The sequence below is a fragment of the Thermobia domestica genome, chromosome 14 (assembly GCF_964235325.1).
Source record: "Thermobia domestica chromosome 14, izTheDome1.hap1.1, whole genome shotgun sequence".
In the NCBI taxonomy this organism is placed as follows: Eukaryota; Metazoa; Arthropoda; class Insecta; order Zygentoma; family Lepismatidae; genus Thermobia; species Thermobia domestica.
The window spans coordinates 42,684,068-42,706,626 of NC_137467.1; the positions used below are offsets into that span (position 1 = coordinate 42,684,068).

Consider the following 22,559-nt stretch of genomic DNA (forward strand, 5'->3'; position numbering starts at 1 on the left):
CTAACGTTGGGCTTGTTGTATTAGCGAGCTTGTAGCATAAGTTTAGCAGTAACGATTGGTACCCTTTTCATTCCCTTTAATGGTAGTTTGAAAAAAGTGGCGAATCTAGCTTGTCGTCAAGCCAAAATCACTGCATTAGTTTGTTAATAACTCTCTGGAGATAAGAGCATTAGCATTAACGTATCACTAGCGAATGGCATCCCTTTAGTACAACCAAAAGTAATTGTGGTACAAACCGATACAAACGAAATACTTTTTTAATGATATAATGATATCATTTGTACCAAGAAGTGAGGGACCAGGCTTACGAGGGTAGTGTAGGCTGACCTCAGCGTTTATAAAAATGTAGCATATACCTACTCTTATAACTTCCATTACTTTCCTGACACAGTGTGTATATGATGAACTATAAGAACAAAACCAGCTTATCCATATAATTAGGCAAATTAGCCACACAACTCTGGATTTGATGTAAAAATCCTCTGTATTCACATTTTTACAGAGTCTCTACAAAGCATATCAACGAAGCCCTGGAAAAATTAAAAAACAAACCAAAGGATAGCGATGCAGATTTAACGTTGCTGGAACGACTTCTGGAAAAGGATCCAAGTGGTAAAATACCCATTATAATGGCCTTAGATATGCTGTTAGCAGGAATTGACACAGTAAGTTTTGAAAACTTATAATTTCTTTATATGTTCTATTAGGTCATGTAGCTACTTAAGAGGAAGCAGTTCGTATGAATTAAGAGATTCGATTTGATATGAGACACAAACGCTTTTCATTACTTCGTATCCATGAGATTTTTGGTCAAAAGCTATTTCTTTATGAAGTTTCCGATTATTAATATATAATAAATTATATTTCCATTCTTAATATATAAATATATAAACTTCCATCAGTGCAGCTGCATTAACTTATCTGCCGATTACAATTGATTTCCTTATGGTCAATTAACATGCTAGTGAAGATTTATCAATACAGTTGCATTAATGTATCTGTCGTTTACGATTGATTTCCTTATGGTCAATTAACATGTTCATGAAGCTTTAGAAGCACAGCTGTATTAATGTATCTGTCGTGTACAATCGATTTCCTTATCGACTACTCATGAAGCTTCTATTAGTACAATTGCATTAATGTATCTGCCGTTTATAATCGATTTCCTTATGGTCAATTAACATGTTCATGAAGCTTCTATTAGTACAACTGCATTAATGTATCTGCCGTTTACAATCGATTTTCTTATGGACTGTTAATATGCTCATGAAGCTTCTATCAGTACACTTGCATTAATATATATCTAGTGTACAATAAATTTTCTTATGCACTATTAATATGATCATGAAGCTTCCATCAGTACAGTTGCATTAATTTATCCCCTGTTTTCAATCGATTTCCTTATGGACTATTAATGTGCTCATGAACTTCCATCAGTACAGCTATCTTAACGTGTCTGCCGTTTATAATCGATTTCCTTATGGACTTTCGGAATATTAATATGTTCATGACACTTTCATCAGTACAGCTTCATTAACATATCTGCCGTTTGCAATCGATTCCTTTAAGGGTTTTCAGATTATTAATGTGCTCATGAAGCTTCCAGCAGTACAGCAGCATTAATGTATTTGCCATTCACAATCGATTTCCTTATGAACGATCGGATTATTAATGTGTTTATAGAGCTTCTATCAGTACAGCTGCATTAACGTATCTGCCGCTTACAATTAATTTCCTTATGAACTTTCGGATTATCATTAATATTCTCATGAATTTGCATATTGAATAAGAAGCTATCCTTCTTCTACATTGAACTATTGTGCCGTTATTTAGAAACAAACATAACATAGAAACTTCATAGATCCGAAATGTACACTGTTAATGAACTACACTGACAAACTGTAAAAGGTGATCCTTCACTTCAAAATAAGAAAAATTTGTCTATATGGACTTTAGTGAAATGATGTATAGTTTCAAAGCTGAGGCCGCCCAATACGTGGGGAAAAGTAATATTGCAACACTCGTTACTTTGAACAGAAGAAACCTTGGGATGGAGGTAGATATTTGCGTAAATGGTATCGCACATATGACATCCAAAAATGCATATTAATCTCTGCTCAATAGGTGTGAAACCTGCTTGATTGCCAACCAGTAGCTCGCCAGTTATAGCACACTATTACGGGCAGGGGCGGATCCAGGGTGGGGACGATCGGGGCGATTGTGCCCACCAGAAGAGGGAATTTTCTTATTTTATATAAATAAAACCAACTTCAAAGTTCGAGGCTCTTAAAAGTAGGTCTAAGTAGTAGTATTACAACCCACCGGCCCCCAGAAGTCCGTTGCCAAATCTTCAGAGTCTACGAAAGCGAGAGGAATTGCGTTCTAAGCGTTAACGACTGCCTTAGTATGTATTCACGTTTACGAAAGTATAGAGAAACTAGTACTATAAAAAGAATATAATAAACTATAAACGTATTATTTTAAATTGATTTATACATGTTATATTAACATCTAAAGAAAAGTCGAGATTTCGAGAAAGAGGTCCGGACAAGGTGACCAGAATTTTCACTTGCGAAAACGGGACGCATACGAATCGGCTACGGGGGGGGGGGGAGAGATCTGACTTCCAGATTGCATTTTGGGACTCAGCAATGTTCTCAATTTGCAAAATACACAAGTAAGAGTGATAACACACGGTTTCTAACTTTAAGTGTACCACACAATAAATAATGGTTCCCGATTGCAAGTTCTACCCAACAATTCTTTTAACTAGTTGAACACTCCCACTCAATTCCCACTTGAAAATTCAGAAGTTCTAGACACGGCTGAAACTTGGCAACGAGTGTTGGTACGGAAGAGAGTAGAATTTGCATTGATGATTTATATTTTGAATAATAATTACGGGACACTTAGGTCATTTTTATTTAAAAACGGGATATTTAGGCGTCCCGTTCGAGAATCAGAAGAAAACGGGAGAACGGTTGGAAAAAAGGGACTGTCCGGGCTAAAACGGGACGTCTGGTCACCTTGGGTCCGGATCCCCAGGACTCACCCTGTGTGTACGTCTATATTGACAGCAGTGAACACCGAATACGTTGGCAGGAAATCGGAAGTTTTAGAAACAGCCAGTCCCACAGTTGTTCATTTTTGAAATAACACGTGCAGCGATGTATTCTCTCACGCTTTTGGATGGCCCTAGCTTCTAAATTGTACACTTTTGCCCAAATTTCCACATCAAATTTGCTAACTTTAGTTCTGCAAATGTGAAAATTCTGAAAGATGTTTCATTTACTTTAATATAGTAAATAAAATTTCGGGGTCTTAAGACCGGAAGCCTCCTAAATACGCGGAAGCCTCCTAAATACGGTCCACATAAATCTTCGTATATTGATGTGAGGAATCATCTCTTACAGATTGTTGGTACAGTTCACTAACGCGTATAATGAAGTGTTTATATGATCTATGATAAATTGAAGTTCTTAATATATACTAGATGTGTCTGCGTTTGCTCTATCCTTAATATCAATTTATTAACGTCTGTTTCGCTCACTATAGATACGTTCCTTCCTTTGTATATTTAGTTTATTTTCGTGCCTTCACTTATTATCTTTCATAATTTATTTTAATGCTAATTGAATCTATGTCCAATTTGTAGTTTAATTTACCAGGAATACTTTGAACATCTATATACATTTATATATCTTACAATTTTCTAACAAGCAGTTAACGTTTCGTTTTTGGTGGAAAAATGTGATAGAACACTTTGTCACTCATAGGAACTATGACGTCAACTTCAGTGTCTTAGAATATACCTAGTACAATGTAATATTTAAAAACGCATAACCTGTCACAGAAAAGAGAAACTTCATTATACAAAACTAAAGGATGCCAATACAGACAACAATTATTTGTACATGAAAATTTTAATGTATTGCTCGTAACTTTATTTTATAATTTGACTACAAAATGAAGCATCTTTCTTTATTGAATGAGGCGTTATATCATTTAAATATTATAATATGAATTCTTACTCCAGTCATATTTATGACATCATTTGTTCTTCAAACACATTCCTCGATTATATAGGAATTTCACATTTCTTTTCCAGACATTTAGATACTAGGTATGTAGTACTTACCTTACACCACCTAGCGAAACATCTGGACAAACAAGAAAAATTAGCAAATAAAATTTCTAAAGTAGGGCAAATTGCTTATTCCAGAGACAGTTTGTATCAGGTGGGGACCTACAACCCTTCTGAGTTTACCAAGTCCAGGCAGTTTTGCTAAAGTGATTTGTGCACCAATGAAATAGTTGGATACGACAACGAAACAAGTTAGCGTGAAAGACATTTATGTTTCTTGTGTTTAAAAGCAATTTTTGATTTCCACATTTTGGAACTACTCTTCCTGCATACAAATGTGGATGACAAGCAAATCACAGCAGGACATTTAAGATGTCTGTGCATTGTTTCTACATGTAGGTAATATTATGCACTTGTTTTATAGAATGGGATTTTATTTATGATTTCGGCTATCAATGTACCAAATGACATATGTCTTGATGTATCAACAGACAATTTATAATGGGCACTATTTTCTGTAACGATCCTTATGAATATATATGTCTCTAGGTACCACAATCACTGTCCCTTGGTATGTACCCCAATATGTACCATGGGATAAAATGACCTCTCAAGCAAGCATTCTTCTGGTATTCTTCTCATTGCTGCAATATGTTTGTTCCAAATTTGCAGTACAAAGCTGAAAACAATCAATCTATCAGTAATATGTTTTTCTATTAGCATAGCACAAATATAGCCACTTCTATAAAGCAAAATATAGAAAGTGCCCCTGGGGTGAGCAACTTCCCCTAACACTTTATAAGAATAATTCAATCACTGCATACAGCCTTCAAGACAATTATTAACAATTGGGGCAATTCAAATGAAATCGACCAATGATGGTCGCTGACAAAATTTAGTTTTTTCTTTAATTAATTTTGTACCTAAGTTTGTACCATATTCAGGAAATTGAAAACGGGTATTCATTTATTTTTTTTAGCCAAGCAGGTTTTGTCGTAGCGGCCATTTTTGTATAGGCGCCTGAGCATATTTTGAACTTTTCAGAGGATTTCGTTAAACGCTGTAACTTTTTAGGTTTTAAAGATAATGAGTTCAAACCAAAACCATATGAAAGTTAATGGAATGGACAACATTCTGTGTTCTGTGCACATTGAGACGTAATTCATAACGTTGAAAGAAGCTCTGAACATTGAGGTTGGAAACCTAGAAATGGCCATCTTGGAATGTACATTTTGAAACAAAATAAATTAGATTCAACTTCAATTTTTTTGTCTACGTAGAGACTACATATGACACAAAGTTCCAAATAAGTTTCAGATCTGAGAACCATATACTTGATTTTCTGGGAATTTTTAAACATTGCAAATTTTCGAAAATCGTGTATTTTCATCATCAAATATCTCAGGATGGACACAAGTGAAAAACTTCAAATTTGCACACAGTAGATTATAGATGTTCACTAACAAGTGGGTAAAATTGCATCACTGAGACTTGAGTAGTTTCTGAGCTATAAGTTTCTTCTTCACTGGGACTTAATATCTTGAAGCGCCATGAGGAGTGGATATAAACTTTGTAGTAAAATAACACGACAGTAATGTTTAATGAGTAAAGTATGCATAATTCATGAATCATATCTTGTACAAAAAACGAAACGCCTCTGTTATTTCTTTCTGCCTATAGCGCTGCTGTTAAGACATCAGTGAGGTAAACACTTGACTAATTTGTGTACAGAGTTCGGCACTGATATTGAAAGTACGACCTGTAAGAGTTGTGAACTCTGTGGGTTTGAGTTTCTGGAGAAACTTAGTGATTGGTACTCACACTTTGTCATTCGTAGATAGTTTAAAAAAGGTTCTTGGGCCATGGGGATGGAAAAGATTAATAAATATATCGTAATTTTCCTGACTGGTGTCTTTAATTCTTCCAACCCACCATTTCTTGTCGTGAATACAGGCTACGGTATCATTAGATGCAAATGACAACATGCTATGTTCTTCATGACACCTGATTTGTGTTTGCGTCAGAGGTAATAAATCTATGATATGATCTGGCAATGGTAATTCTTTTACAAGTATCAAATCTCGAATTTCTTGCTGTTTGACAGCACTTCTTCTGATGAAACATAGATAAATTGTATGTCTGAGATACTATCAACACAAAACCTGTACATCTGTTGAGCTGTTAAAATCGCGATTTTCACATCATTGCAACAACTTATAACTCGGAAACCACTCAAGTCAGAGTGATGTAATTTTATTCACTTGTTACTGCCCAACCATCATCTATTTTGTGATTTTTCACTTGTGTCCTTCCTCAGATATTTGATGGTGAAAATACACGATTTCGGAAGCTTTGCAATGTTTAAAAATTTCCAGAAAATCAAGTACATGGTTCTCAGATCTCAAAACTTGTTTGGGACTTTGTTTACTATCTAGTCTCTGTGTAGACAAACAATTGAAGGCGAGTCTCATTTATTTCGTTTCAATATGAACATTCAAAAATGGCCATTTTTAGATTTCCAACCTCAATGTTCAGAGCTTCTTCTTTCAACGTTATGAAGTACGTCTCAATATGCACAGAACACAGAATGTTGTCTATTCCATTAACTTTCATATGGTTTTGGTTTGAACTCATTATCTTTAAAACCTAAAAAGTTACAGCGTTTAACGGAATCCTCTGAAAAGTACAAAATACGCTCAGGCTCCTATACAAAATGGCTGGTACGACAAAATATGCTCAGCTAAAAAATAAACGAATCAACTTCCTGAATGTGGTACAATCTTAGATAAAAAAATATATATAAAAAAATAAATAAATTTTGTCAGCAACTTTTGACCTGGAAATTGATCGATTTCATTTGGATTGCCCAAATTCCTATTCTTTTCACATTTCTATTCCAGACATCTTTGTATGTAGCATTTACTTTATACCACCTAGCGAAGCATCCTGACAAACAAGAAAAATTAGCCGATGAAATTGCGAAAATAGTGCCTTCCAAGGATGATCCAATCACTGCAGATAATCTTGAAGATGCCAAATATTTGAAGGCGTGCTTGAAGGAAACGTTAAGGTAAGTATTATTCTCATACGCTAATAACTGTTTTTTATCATATTTAATGTAATACGAAACGACATCTTTCAGTTTAACGTCCCGCGAGTATGCCCTTTAGTCTAAGGGACACGATGATTAAGGCAAATGAGCGATGATGGAATGATAAAGTGGAAGGAAGCCCCTTGAAAACTCACGGACACGATGTTGTCCAAAGCAAAATTACTTGACCAGGTATCGAACCAAGGACCCCACACACCAGAGGTAAGAGCTGTACTGCTGAGCTATCGTGCCACTTCTAATATGATATGAGAAGTACTATGAGACTAATCAGAAATGGTCATCTTTATGAGGCTGGATTGCAAACTCAGCAATCAATATGTGGTTGAGGTTGAATGCATTAAAAGTTCCATAAATTTTATGAGGTCACCAAATATTCAGAGGAAAATTAAACTTGCAGCCAAATTGCATGGATAAATAAAATGAAATTGATGCTAAGCAAACTGCAAGCCATGTTTGGTACAATACAAGTTTATAAATTAATTAAAATGAGTGTAAATTCATTGTTTAAGTTAATTATATTTATATCTACTTGTAAATCACTAAAATCGTTGTTAAATTGAAGTAATAAATAAAAGGAAAATGAATTATGGTTAAACTAATCATATATGAAATTAATCCTACGCTAGAATTTCGGCAGAATTAAACTAATTGATTGAAGGGATGTAATTAACCCTTGTTCACTGTAAGAGTAATTTAATATAAACAACGTGCGATATGTATCGCTGCCACTTTCTTTGCTTGGAGACAGAGGAACAACGGTTTCACTACCATTCGTCGTGATGGTGATCCAATAACCGAAGCAGCGTTGCCAAGTCGGAAAGCCCAAATATCTGGAAATCCACTGCAAAATGTCTGTAAAAATCGGTATTAAAAAAAATCTGGATAAACACATATATCTGATGATTAGGTATTTGTCAGCTTTCTATTACCTTTTCCAGCAGAGTAGGTCTAAGCAACAGAGCAAACGAGTTAGCAACATTCAGAGGCATCACAAATCTTAGTATCATATGCTGTGTTTCTATCAATCCAATAGTTTAGCTCTTTCCGGTTCTTTGTCTAATGGGACCAGATAGGCTATTTAATTTTCTTCATTCCGGTACGATCTTGAATCACGCTACAAATGCTTTTTGCAATTAGTTTCATGTAATGCCGAGTAATAGGGTCTAGTTGTTTGATTTCTTGCTAGAACCGTACATCTAATGGATAATAATTAAACCATCTTTATTTTAAATGAGATGACGTTAATGTGGTAGGTTATATCTTTGAAAATAAATTATTATATACCAAACTCCATAATTTGGTAAATTCGTTGAGATTAGTTCAGAGAAAATGTCCTAATAACATTCCAGATTTTTAATAACCTTACTCAAGCCTAGACTTGCACAAGCTTGCATTTATACCGTTGCAGACCTAACCAAGGCAGCAGCAAAGTTACTAACCCGTCGATTGCAAGCTTGCTTAAGACTTGCCAATAATACATAATTTAGGGTTAGCCTTAAAAATCCCTTAAATTGATACATTTGTCAAGCATGACTAAAATTTACATTTGATAAACCTGTGCACATACAGAATCACTAAGACTGAGTCTTACGATCACGTGATTTTGTGCAACCTACCACATTAGATTTGGTCTAAGCGTATACGAGTTAATACGTCAAAGCTATCTAGAATAGACGCATGACTGAAAATTTACATTTGAAAAATTATACACAAAGACGATCTCTAAGGTTAAGGTGCATTAGGAGGATGATGACAAATGAAACGCGCTAAGTAGTGAATTTTTAGTATTTTTGATCTTAGTAAGGAGACACACAAGATGAAGAATCTAATTAAGAAAATATTCTAAATCGAATGCAAAGAGCTTCTTCTCGTTATCTGTTGCCCTTTTTGTTCAATGGCAAAAAATGTTGAAATCATAAATTGATGATTTTTTTACAACTTTCGGTTTAAATAGAAGTTTTAGTTGCTATTACATTCATATAAGTTCAATTTTTACTCATCTAGAGCAACCATTTCAGACAAACATAGAAAAATACCAGACATGCGAATTAACTAAAAAATACAACTAACTGTTAACCTTAAATAAGGGAAATTACTTAAGTGAAATAAATTGTGTAGATGTAAATAGAATGAAAGTATAATATATTGTGATAGTCGTAGATATTAAGTTTGAATTGTCACTTTGATTTTTTTTTTTTTTTAAAGGATAACTCCCATAACAAACGCCAATGGAAGAACAATGGTTAAAGACATAGTAATAGCAAATTATAGGATTCCAAAAGGCGTAAGTACAAATATAATATGTTTTTCCTATCATGCTTTGTTTCCGTATTGTTAAGTATGTGTAAATTATAAACACAACTATACAATGAGGAAGAGGGAGCGGAAATTAGTCTGTTGAAACTGTTAGGCTACGTGTTTGTGTTTTTATATATTTGTGTCACATAACCTTGCTTATGTGTGTTATATAGTATGTTTCTATCAATCCAAATTGATCAATACTATCTCTCTCTCTCTATCTCTCTCTCTCATTGTAAAAGATTGTTTGGAACGTACGTATCATCTTATAGAGAAGGAAATTAGACAATCTTAAAGAAGAAATGAAACAAAATAATCTAGGTTTGCTAGGAGTTTGTGAAGTTAGAATGGGAAGATAATGGTGTGTTGAATAGCGAAAGATATAGGATGTTTTACTCAAGTAATGAAAAGGGCGGTCATAATGGTGTAGGAATAATTATTGGTAAGTGCTTAACTTTCGGATACCCAAGCGGGATACAAATGTACCCCATGCATATGTTTTACTGTATATTTTATGTCACACACACACGAAGTTGACATTGTAGGTCATACTGTAAGGAAACTTATTCCTCAATAACAATTATGTTGTAAGGTGATCTGCTTACGTATGTGGCTAAAACTACACTGGAGGTACATTTGTAACCCTCCTTGGATATCTATGTTACCATATTTCTTCCGAGTATTTCATTGTTGTAATTTACTATTGTAAACAGCAAAATAAAGAACAGGTAATATTAGAGCCTATTGCAATATATTGTTCTAGTATTGCATTCAAATTCCAATATTGCAATATTTCCTGCCACAAAAATATTACGAAATTAATACACTTCTACAGCGTATAAACAAATTTCCTTTTCGCTAACTTACCTAAACTTACCCTAAAATAACATACACTAACAAAGCACAATATAACATAAAGTAAAATACCAATATTATCTATGCCACACGCACGTAGCCAAGGGGGGGTCCGGACCCCCCCCTTCGAGACCAGAAATGAAAAAATTAAGGAAGGATGAAACAAAATGAAATGAGAAAAAGAAGGATCAGCGTTAAAAATAAACTACAGGAAGCTTTTGGTTACTCTTTCTTATGAGGAAATTTGTATTACTTGCAATACATGGTTGCGAGGTGAGTGATATATCCTGGAAGAGTAAGTGAATTTGAAATTTCTAGAAAAGTTGCGGAATTCTCAGAATTTCTGCTACTAGTCAGGGAGATTTTAAGGTTCCGAAAGCATAGTGTCGTTGTGTAACAGCGTGGACATTTTTTATCGTAATTTTTCGTCATCGCATCCTTGCAATATCAAACACGTTATTTCAAAAACCCTTTTCTACTGCTCCTTTAACCTGTCATTTGAAACAGACAGTAGTTGACGGAATAATAAAAACAAAAATATATGTGGAAAGAAAGTTCTATTAACATTTGATTCAACAGAGAAAGGAACGCAGATATTGCAAAATATTTTACAAGATATTATTGAGTATGTACTTTTTATAATAGTTGAGGTCATAATGAAAGGAAAATTGTTATATTTGAATAAACAGAGGAAGGATGTAAATATTGTATAATCTTTTTCAATACTTTATTTTTTACTCGAGATTTCTTCATAATTTATTAAAATACTTACCAACATATCCTCACAAACCAATATATGTTGATAGTAAAGTAGTTTAGATTGATCAAGCTCCTGGGCCTTCATAATTTCATGTCACGCCCCCCCCCCCGTTACAAAATCCCGGCTAAACGAACCAATATGTCCCAGGAAAATTGTTTAGAATGATCGAGTCCCTGGTGTGATGACCACAGTATTTCATGTGACGGACCCCCCTTCACGAAATCCTGGCCTGTATGCCACAAATAAGGATGTTACTAACTGCAAAAATTTGTATTAGGGTACACCTCTACCTCTGTTGGGGATCCGAAGTTTAAAAATATCGTGTATATCCGAGGGTTAAAAGAAAAGGTGGTGAAACTAGAATGTGTTGATGGGAGGTTTATGATATTAAGACTTATATATATATTTCAGAACTAGACATTTTTAGTGGAAAATGAAATTTAAAACTAATAACGTATTTTAATTGGCGTTCTCAAAATTTGAATACATCCTATACAAAAGAAAAGAAGACAGCTATACAAATGCTTTGATAATTGATGGATGTGCTTCCCTTTTTTAGACAATGGTAAACATGCCTCATATGTTCTTGTGTCATATGGAGAAGAACTTCCCTGAGCCAATGAAATATATTCCCGAAAGATGGTTAAAGACTAGGCAGAAGGACAAGGCAGAAGGATGCCCCGTCAAGGAACAGAAAGTTCATCCATTTTTATCCCTGCCATTTGGATTTGGACCTCGATCATGTGTGGGACGGCGGTTTGCTGAAATTGAAGCTGAAACGCTTATAATCAAGGTGGGTTATTGAAATTACATTTATAGTCATTTTTACGGTAGTTTTACCTTTCTATGATTTTAGGTTATTTTAGCATTGCTTACGTTAATTCAGATTAGAAAAAGATTGCTTATGCTATGTAACAATAGTTTAATTTGAAAAATGTTTGTTTATTTTTGCCAGGATTAAATACATTGAAATTTCTTAAGAACACCGTGGATTACTTGAGTTTAGGTTTGCTTAAGGGGGCAGACTACTAAATATTTTTCAAAAGCTAACAATTTTTCTTTTGCCAGTTTCTCGTAAGTGAAAAGAGGTAATGAAAAGTAAATTACCTCAGTAATAAATAATGTTATTCTGCACCCAAAAATACGAATCGGAAGAATTTTCAGTGTTGCTATCCATAGAAATTATAGTGTGACCAGAATTTGAATTATCCAAAAATCTAGGTTAAGGCAGCGACTAGAAATGTGAGCTCAACGGCAATTGATGACTTATTATACTGTCTATGTTTCGTGTTAGCTACTTTTTAAATAATATTTGTATTTATTTTGTAATAAAGAGTACAAAATAAATAATTTTTAATTATCAGTAGAAACAAAATACAAACATTATTTAAAAAGTAATTAACAAGGAACACAGACAGCATGATAAGTCATCAATTGGCGTTGAGTTCATTTTTCTAGTCGCTGCCTTAACCTAGATTTATGGGTAATTCAAATTCTGGTCACACTGTAATTTCTATGGATGGCAATACTGAAAATTCTTCCGAATCGTATTTTTGGGAGTAGAATAACATTATCTATTACTGAGGTAAATTACTTTTTATTATCTCTTTCACTTACGAAAAACTGGCAAAAGAAAAATTGTTAGCTTTTGAAAAATACAATGTATTTAGTAGTCTGTCTCCTTAAGGTAATTAGCGGATGATATGAGGACAACAGAAAGAAATCGAGAGGTTTTTATTAAATACGTGGAAGAACATTGTTCTAGAAGTAACTCAAAGCAAACTAAATACATGGAATTTTTGCCGTGAGCAAATTATGGATACGTTATAATATCAGATAACTATTTGCATAAAGTGGATACTTTCAAATATCTAGAATCAACGTTAACAGACCAAAACAATATTTAGAATCAACGTTAACAGACCACAAAGAAATTAAATGTCGAGTGAAAACAGGAAATTCGTATTATTATTCATTCAACACTTCTTTAGTCTTTATGAATTCTGTCGGAGAATTTGAAGCTTAAAATGTACAAAACAATATATTATGATTGTTGTATTGTATGGCTGTAAAACATGGTTGCTTACTTTGAAGGGAGAACGCAGACTGGAAGTATTTGAGAAAAAAAGAGAGGACCCAAGTGGAACTGGAATGGGAAATGGCTGAAACTTCATAATGAGAAACTGTATAATTTATACCGTTTACCAAAAAAAATTTTAGGTTCATCAAATCTAGGAGGCTCAGGTGTGCAAATCATATACCGAGAATGGAAGAAAGTAGGAACACTTTCGAAATTTTAGGTGAACACCCAGTCGGAAAAAGACCATTAGGAAGACCTAGTTGCAGATGGGAATACAATATAAGGATGGATCTGGTCCAAATAGGTATTCAGAGTAGAAACGTGTTCTAGTTGGCTAAGGTCAGAAGACAAGGGAGAGTCTTGGTGAATGTTGCATTGAACCTACGGGTTTCATAGGCCTTAGAGTTAGTTAGTTATAAGTTAGCCTTACTGACCTAGTAGAGGCATAATTCGACTAGCTCTCCCAGCTCTGTTACGTTGTCATTAAAGCCAATCAAAGATAAGCTTAAGTAACGTAAGTTATCTTAAGGTAAACTCGACTGACCTAAACTACTCCTAAATAACCTACGCTATGCTCAACTTCAATAACAAGTTAAACAATACTAAAATAAGTTAAGCTAATGTAATTTAAAATAACCTAAGTTAACGTAAACTAAGTCAAGCTAAGGTAGCATAATTTGTGCTATGATAAAATAAGTTATCTAAAACTAAACTAGCTGGGATAATAAGTACTGTTGCAAACGACACGAAAAGTTTCATGTCTCGTCTCGATTCCTCTTCGGAAAACGAGACGGGAAATACATTATTCAATTCAAGACAACACGATAAATGTGTCGAGAGACCAGTTCATTCAAGTTTTAGATCTCAAATATTGTTTCAGTGTTTCATTATTCATAATGGAATATCGATAAATCGATGAAAATGTTCGATTCTTAGTGAGAGCTCATGCGGTTCGGAGCCCACATTAAGCTGTAGCTTCGTGTGTTATATAGCCTCCCTACTGAAGGGAACGCAAAACTTCGATTCAACCAAAGAAACACCACGTTGCAGCATATATCCTACTCTCCAGTGAGAATGGTTATACAATGACCCTCATAATCTCGCCCAATTTCCAACAAATTCATGCCAAAATCGCAACCTGAGGAAAACTTATCTTTGTTAAAGAATTGTTAATATTCACACCGAAAAGAACTAATGTTAAATGTTTTATTATTTCAGCTGTTGCAACGCTTCAGAGTAGAGTACCATTATGGCGAAATGACATTTGACTGTAAAGCCATTAATCATCCGAAGAAGCCTTTAAAATTCCGTTTATTGGACAGAGTGTAAAAAAGATGTCATTAAGAATGTAAAAATATTTTGTGTAAGATTTCTGTATACTTAATAAAACAAACAAAATGCATTTGTAAATATATATTCGTGTTTAATAAAAAAAATAAAATTGAAGTACAAATCAATTAATTTTCAATGTTTGGGTTTATGATTTATTAATTATAATAACTAACTTTATGATTGACCACAAATTAGATATACAAATTTGTTTACTCAAATGTTCTACTATGTTAAGGTCCTAATTATCATTTTGACCTACGTAGATAATAAGAAAGCATGCCAACATATTGTTTTCAAAACTCGAAGTTATGATTTTCCCCACAAGTAACATCATCGCGCCGTATTAATTGATGAAATCTTTAACGGATATAAAAGGCTGAAACTTCAACCAAAATATGAAATAAGAGTTCCGTAGTATTTCGTCCCAGTAGCATTTCGTCCGAAGACAAAATCTGTAGCATTTCGTCCCGGTGTAGTAGCGTTTCGTCTCAAGGCAAATGCATAACAATTCATCTCGAGCTACCGTTATGTTTATTGATTAGTGAACAGACTAATGACTGGAGTTTCGTCCAGTAACCCACACAGGTGATGACTCACACGTCGATCAAATGGTAATTCTAAAACTTAATCTAGATGGAAGCACAGCCAGATAGGACTACTAGGCACTTCGAACACTTGCTAATGAGCGTTCTCCAATGGAAGTACGGGATTCAGGATGTGTGCTGCCTTACATTTTGAAGCCAACAAAAATGGAGGAAGGATGACTATATATCCACAGTATCACAGAAGACCACGAAAAACTGACTGAATTTTTCATTACTTTGTCGACCAGTGGTTTGAAAATCCACAAATATGTTTCCATGAATGACAGAATTGTAAGAGCAACTGAGTCACTGGAAAAGTCAGGAGCTTTTTGAGAAGTGTCTCTTACATAATCCTTATAAATTAAAAGAAAAGGAAAGCCATTAGGACTGACATGAAAATATTGAACAGTGAAGAATATACGAATATCATTTAATAAGTAACAAAGCGCTAGCTGCAATTATATTTTTGGGACTAGGCCTTAAGTTTTAAGCCCGAGTGCGGTAATTCCGTGGCTTTTTATTTTATGAAAATTATAAAAAATAATTCATAAATTAACCGCGCGGGTCCATGGAATTTGTGGGTTACTTACGACCCCTTTCGTATATGTTGAGTGCCAAGCTTATACAGCAGGCCTACCTCTGTCAGACAGGTGCCAATAAAAGAGGGCACCAGTCCAGGCTGGTGACAACAGTGAAGCTTATCGCACTGTAAACTTAATAAATGTGTGTATTATTTGTTTGTGAGTGTAACTAGTGGACGAAACGCTACTAGAAACCTAAGTTTCGTGTTCGTGGTATTGGGACGAAATGCTGCTTGTGAAGAAACGATACGGCGCGTGGTGGGATTGGGACGAAACGATACTGGGACGAAACGCTACTTGGGACGAAACGACACGACATTGAAATAAGTAACAATATAACTTAAGTAATTAATATTTTTCTGACCAGAGTATGTACTTACTTATTAAAATTAAAATAAGTCGTAACAGCTTCGATAACGCAAGGTTATTTTTATCAGACGTTAATTGGCGTATATATGGTCATAATATTAAATTATATTGATATACAATTTAAATTGTTGTTTTCTTATTTAAATTCAATTTCTTTTAAATATGTAAGAATAAGGTATCGTTATAATTTAATGTTTCATTTCAAAATAAAAAAAAATATTAAAATTATATAAAAAATAACATTTAAAATTGTATATGGATAATAACACAGGTCTTCAAAAATAAAACAATGCTAAGTTGTTTCGGTTTAGTTAACTGATTCGTATGTGTTGGTGTGCGCTGAATCCAGGAATGTCAACCGTTTTGTCCTGGGACGTCTAGGTTTCGAAAAAACGGGTGGTCTTTGTTGAACAAAAATATGAACACAAATATGCGATTCACAGAAACACCATTAACAGCGTAACACAAATTAATGTTCAGAAACACGCACACACGTGAAGACAAAAAAGTAATAGCACTATCAATCAAATTGCTTGTAAAATCGTCTTTTCTTAAAGGTCAAACTACGTTTGGAGCTTGTCCGTTTGTAGGGGCTGCCGGAAGATCCCTAAACATCCAGCAGTAGTCTGCCATTCTCGTGTAACACTCCAGTTTTCTTGATACCGTTCTTCCATACCTTTGATATCTTGATAGAAACGCTCCCCATGCTCTGCACTCACTGCTCCCACATTGTCAGGAAAGTAGTCAGTGTGAGAGTTGAGAAAATGGACTTTTAAGATCATGGAGCAACCAATCTTTCGGAACGCGTGCAATGTCTTTTCCACCATTTCCTTGTACTGTGGGTCCTTTCGATTTCCCAAAAACGTTTTGATGACCACCGTAATGACAACCCAAGCCCCTTTTTGAGTTGGAGTCATTCAACTGATTAAATCTTTGTCGGATATGATGTTTCTACTATCAGGGCCACTCTTACAATACTCGCGTACTCGTAGTGCTTAAACAACTAACAGTGTAGCCAGAACTACTTACCAACGTTTTACAAATCTAAGATGTAATCTTGCTAAATAAGTTTTATGAACAGATTTATTGTTTTTGGTTTTTCTTTGTAACTTCGTACTCTTATTCATGGCATATTACGATATGTGTCAGTGATCCCCATCCGAACCAATGTACATGTATTTTCATGTTTCGGGGATCACAAATACATTTAATCTTCTATGTTAATTTTTATTTTCGTGTGATGCATTTGCAATTTAGCGATTTCCAGCTATCTGTTTGACCACGTTACATTTCGATTGTGCAAAAACTTGACGTTCCAGAAAGAAACGGGGGTCATTTTCGACTTCGGTGTACCCAGAAGCGTACAAATCAGCTAAACTTATGCAAACAGCTTTTCAGTTGCAGACCTGTGTAATTTAATATTATGAACATATGTATGTACGCCAATTAATGTCTGATAAAGAAAACGTTACATTATTGAAAGTGTTAAGACTTATTTTAATTTTAATAAGTACATACTCTGTTCAGAAAAATATTAAATATTTAAGTTAACTCTTTTGCTCTCAGCTTTCTAACTAAACCTTCATGACAGCGGATGGATAGAACATACACTGTAGAAGTAACTTTCACTGGACGTAAGGATGAAACACAGAAGGAAGATAAGGAACTAATGATATGTGCTATAGTAAAAGATAAAAATATATATTCATGTGTCTGTAGGCCCTATGTGCGTCCTGCTGTCAGAAAAAGGCTTAAACAAACTATGTTATTTGCTTGAAGATTTTTCTCGTTGTTTTACAGTACATAAAGGATTTAATTGGAATATCAAAGTCAATTTTCAAAATACATTTCTTTTCGTTGAAGAATTTCAGCGTTGATGTACTTCTTCACATGTCATCAATCTTAAATAGCTTCAGAGATAGTGTTCTTTACATGTTATCCAATGTTGTAGAGATTCAGACTTTATGCCATTCTTCACATGTTATTTAGTGATAAAGAGTCCCGGAGATAACTTTCTTCTTTACATGCTATTCAATGTTTAAGAACTTGAGGGCCGTTGTCCTTCCCATGCGAACCAATGTTGAAGAGCTTCGAACTTATGTTCTTCACACTTTAAAGAGCTTCATAGCAGGTACCTTCTTCACATGCCATCCAATGTCAAGTGCTTCAGAGCTTGTTCCATTCTTCACATATCATTCAGTGCTACGGAGTTTATAAGCGACTTTCTTCACATGCCATTCAATGTTAAAGAGCTTGCGGGCTTTTGTCCTTTCCATCGAACCATTGTTGAAGAGCTTCAGAACTTATGTATTTCACATGTTAAAAAGCTTAATAGGTGATTTCTTCTTTACATGCCGCCTAATGTTGAAGAGCTTCAAAATTTAAGACCTTCTGCTCAGGTTGTTCAATGCTAAATAGCTACAAGAATCATTTCCCTTTTTAAATGGCATTCAACGTTAAAGAGCTTCAGGGCCGATGTCTTTCTTCACATACCTCATGTTTTCAAATACGTACAACAAGAAAGAGCATTCTCGTGAGGGATTCATGGCTGGAAATTTTTGCACAGATATGACAAATAGATGGTGTTATCCGCTATTAAAAGCCACCAACTTTTCGTAAGCCAATTAATTACGTTGCAGGGCCTAAGCCTATATTTAAGGTAAAAGTTTTGGTGTGTATAGAAAGCAATATTACATAACAAAGGGAGTTGAAATGAATTCTCCAAAAGTAAGTGGGAATTATTTCGGCTATTCAAAGATTTTTTTCGGACTACAAATTCAATACGAGGATAAATTCCACAGGTCTGCAACCAAAGAAAGAGCTGATTGCATACGTTTAGCTGATTTTTACGCTTCTGGGTGCAGCGAGGTCAAAAATGACCCCAGTTTCTTCCTGGAACGTCAAGTTTTTGCACAATCGAAATGTAACGTGGTCAAACAGGTAGCTGGAAATTGCTAAATTGCAAATGCATCACACGAAAATAAAAATTAACATACAAGATTAAATGTATTTGTGATCCCCGAAACATGAAAATACATGTATATTAGTTCGGATCGGGATCACTGAGACATATCGTAATATGTCATGAATGAGAGTAAGAGATTACAAAGAAAAACCAAAATCAATAAATCTGTTCATAAAACTTATTTAGTAAGATTACATCTTAGATTTGTAAAACGTTGATAAGTAGTTCTGGCTACACTGTTTGTTGCTCAAATACCACGAGTACACGAGCATTCTACGAGTGGCCCTGATAGTAAAATCTCATATCCGACAAAGACTTAATCAGTTCAATGACTTCAACTTAAAAAGAGGCTTGAGTTGCCTTTACTGTATTCATCAAAACGTTTTTGGGAAACCGAAAGGACCCACAGTACAAGGAAATGGTGGAAAAAATGTTGCATGCATTCCGAAAGCTTGGTTGCTCCATGATCTTGAAAGTCCATTTTCTCAACTCACACCTCGACTACTTTCCTGTCAATGAATGCAGTGAATGAAGTGAATGAAGAGCAGGGGGAGCGTTTCAATCAAGATATCAAAGACATGGAAGAACGGTATCAGGAAAACTGGAGTGTTACAATGATGGCAGACTACTGCTAGATGTTGTTTAGGGATCTTCCGGCAGCCACAAGATCCAAGTTTGTTAAGAAGAGGTCAATAACCTTCGAAATTTGAAAGTTTTTGGTAATATACCCATAAAGAGAACGAATTGAAAAGGTATACTCCTGGACCACCGTACTAAATTTCATAAGGTAATAATACATCATTCAAGGGGATGTCAATAACCTCCAAAATTGATAATTTATAGCAATGAAAGGGAACGAAATATTTCCCCAAATTAAAAAAGGAATGTGTACTATGTCCTAAACCCTTGTACTCTATCATATAATTATATCAAGTAATAAGGTCTCATCAAAGATGATAGGATCGGTTAAAAAAATAGAACTTCGGAAATTGATAATTTTATACCCATCAAAGGAAACGAAATTAAGGTACACCCTTCACTCAATCATACAACACTATGAGGTAAGAAAGATATAACAATATCAAACTTTTATACCGTAAAAGGGAACGACTCCATCGGTAGAACTACCCATAAATGCGAAGCAGAAAACCACTTGACCCCGAGAGGTGTGGCCTGACACCAACTGTCCTCATGACGTCATACCGCCTAATCCCTGGGGAAAGCTAACGTGGGCGCCCGAGCGCCACATTCTAGGGGAACAAAATTTCTTGGGCGCCACACTCCAGGGGAAGCCGAAAGTTCGATCTGGTGTCCCCTTTACTACTGCCATCAAAGTAGCTGATCTAAGCCCACGACTTCTTGTGCAAATAATATAATTATCGTGCGACAAGTCCTTACAAGTGATTTTATGTAACGAAGACTTGGACAAGTGGACTGAAGAAGAGATGAGATCCTGGTCTCGGTGTGGTATCTGCTGCTTTAAAAGTAATAATTCTATTTGCTACATCGTACCTGTGCGAAAGTGGTTTCTCTTCCACGGTAAGCATTAAAACAAACAGAAGTATTTGCTTATCAGTTAAAAATGACTTGATAATGTGTGTCACGAAAATTGAACCAGATATTAACGCAATTGTAAAATCACACCATGCTCAGGTATCTCATTAGCTTTCAAGTTTAGTTGTATTTCAATACGCAGATTTTTTTTTGTTACATTTGTATTTTTATGCTATTTCAATATGCATTTCTTATTAGTTTCATAAAGTACCACTTTCCTTTAAATTATTTTTAAACAATTCTGCAACTGTTCAAATGTTTAGTAGACCTATTTTTTTGTCGGTCTGAACGAAGATATTCCTATTAGAACAAAATTCAAAATAATATTTTAAAATATTTTCCGGTATTAGTTTCTAATTATATTCATTTCTTCCCTTTTATCTTCGCGACCCTCATGACACCCTCTCGCGTTCCTCCAGGTTGAGAAATCCTGCCCTACGCTAACATATAGCCACGCATGAGCTCAAAACAGATATACACAAATCCATTAAAAGTTGTAAAGTGTCAGTTTTATTGTTTATTTCTGAAAGTTTAGGTGTAGTAAATTTGGAGATTGCCAGCTTTTAACTATGTTATAATTTTAAAATATCTTCATTAAGAAGAATAATTCACTGATTAATAAATTTATTAGTTGGTGCACTCAAGCGTTTGATCCTCTGTGCCCTATTGACTAAATCGAAAGGTCTACAGTAATTTTTAGTCTACTAATTGCTTGCATACTACCGCCACATACTGGCATTAGGCAAGCAGCGTTATCTCTTAGCTTTTCTCTGTATTATGAAGCAAGAGAATATCCAGGGGGGTCTAGGGGGGCCGGGACCGAACTAGATTTTTGCTGTCCCCCCTAAAATTTTCACGGTAAGCTTGGAAAGGAACTACACGATGGTGATGAACAATGAACAATAATATGCTTGGATCCGGCCCCCTCTACATTTTTGGGCTGGCTACAGGCCTGTTATGAAGTAGTAACCAATACAGATAGATTCAAAATAAATATTAATATAAATATGTAGACTAGAACATCATAGGAATTAACCACTAATTAAAAATTGGCGTGTGTTGATAAACATTGCTACTTTAACAAATAACTGCAACTACTTGAATACTATTGAGAATTAAGTTTCTAATATAGAAAGCTTCTATAATTCTAAAAATAAATAAATAAATAAATAAACAAATAAATCACCTTTCTATAGTTATATTTTTCTTTGGACTACACTGATTAGCGTCACCTGTAATGTCACCACTAGAAGCGACTGTTTCTCTAACTTGAGGCCCGACATCTGATTGTCATCAACGGAACTTTTAGTAGCCAGATTCTAAATAACACTTGTTACTCCGTTTTACAGGAAGTTACACATCTTCTTTTGAGCCACCTTTGTCTTACTATAAAAAGGGAAATTAATGGGGGACCCTGTAAGTTTCGTTCAAATTTTTCCAGCTCTCCTAGGCTATACCCCGGAGAAAAACCCTTACCTTTGTATCATTATATCATTTTATGGGAATTGGGCCTAAAATGGCATACTAAAATAAAAATGATATAGTAGGGATTCTAGCGCAATGTATACAGGTACTAGGCAGAGATGCGGGGAATTAGTGCATTTTACGCAAAGCCGCAGCTAGTGGTGGAGGGGGAAGTGCGAGCGGGGCCTTTTCCCCGGGCGCTGATAGCAAGAGGGCGCCGAACGAGGAAGAATAAAGAAAAAGGTTTGGAAATAAGTAAACGACGAGTCGCGCCAAAAAAAGTATTGGCATCCTATTAAATCAATATTGTTGTCGGTTTGCAAAGACATAGATCTGTGAAAATTTTTCTTGCTCGCTCCGCTTGCAACCCGAACGTTTCTATAAGAGTCATGACAAAGACAGTTATTATATATGATTTCTTAATGATGATGTGATATACAAGGTCAGTGGCGTAACAATTATTTACGATTTTGTTTCGGGGGGGCTATGCTAACTTTCGTTGGGGCTTTGCCTGAAAATGT

General features: G+C 34.9%; 1 protein-coding gene across 1 annotated transcript in view; it reads left to right on the forward strand.

Annotated features, from left to right (window-relative positions):
- Positions 1 to 14,635, forward strand: part of LOC145669652 (putative cytochrome P450 49a1) — a 60,688-nt gene extending 46,053 nt beyond the window's left edge. Inside the window, exons 7-11 of the mRNA XM_081737902.1 lie at positions 503 to 665; positions 6,985 to 7,154; positions 9,402 to 9,480; positions 11,669 to 11,902; positions 14,408 to 14,635. Of these exons, the coding sequence (XP_081594028.1) occupies positions 503 to 665; positions 6,985 to 7,154; positions 9,402 to 9,480; positions 11,669 to 11,902; positions 14,408 to 14,518 (757 nt within the window). The 3' untranslated portion in view covers positions 14,519 to 14,635. The remainder of the gene's footprint in view (positions 1 to 502; positions 666 to 6,984; positions 7,155 to 9,401; positions 9,481 to 11,668; positions 11,903 to 14,407) is intronic.
- Positions 14,636 to 22,559: the final 7,924 nt, after the last annotated feature.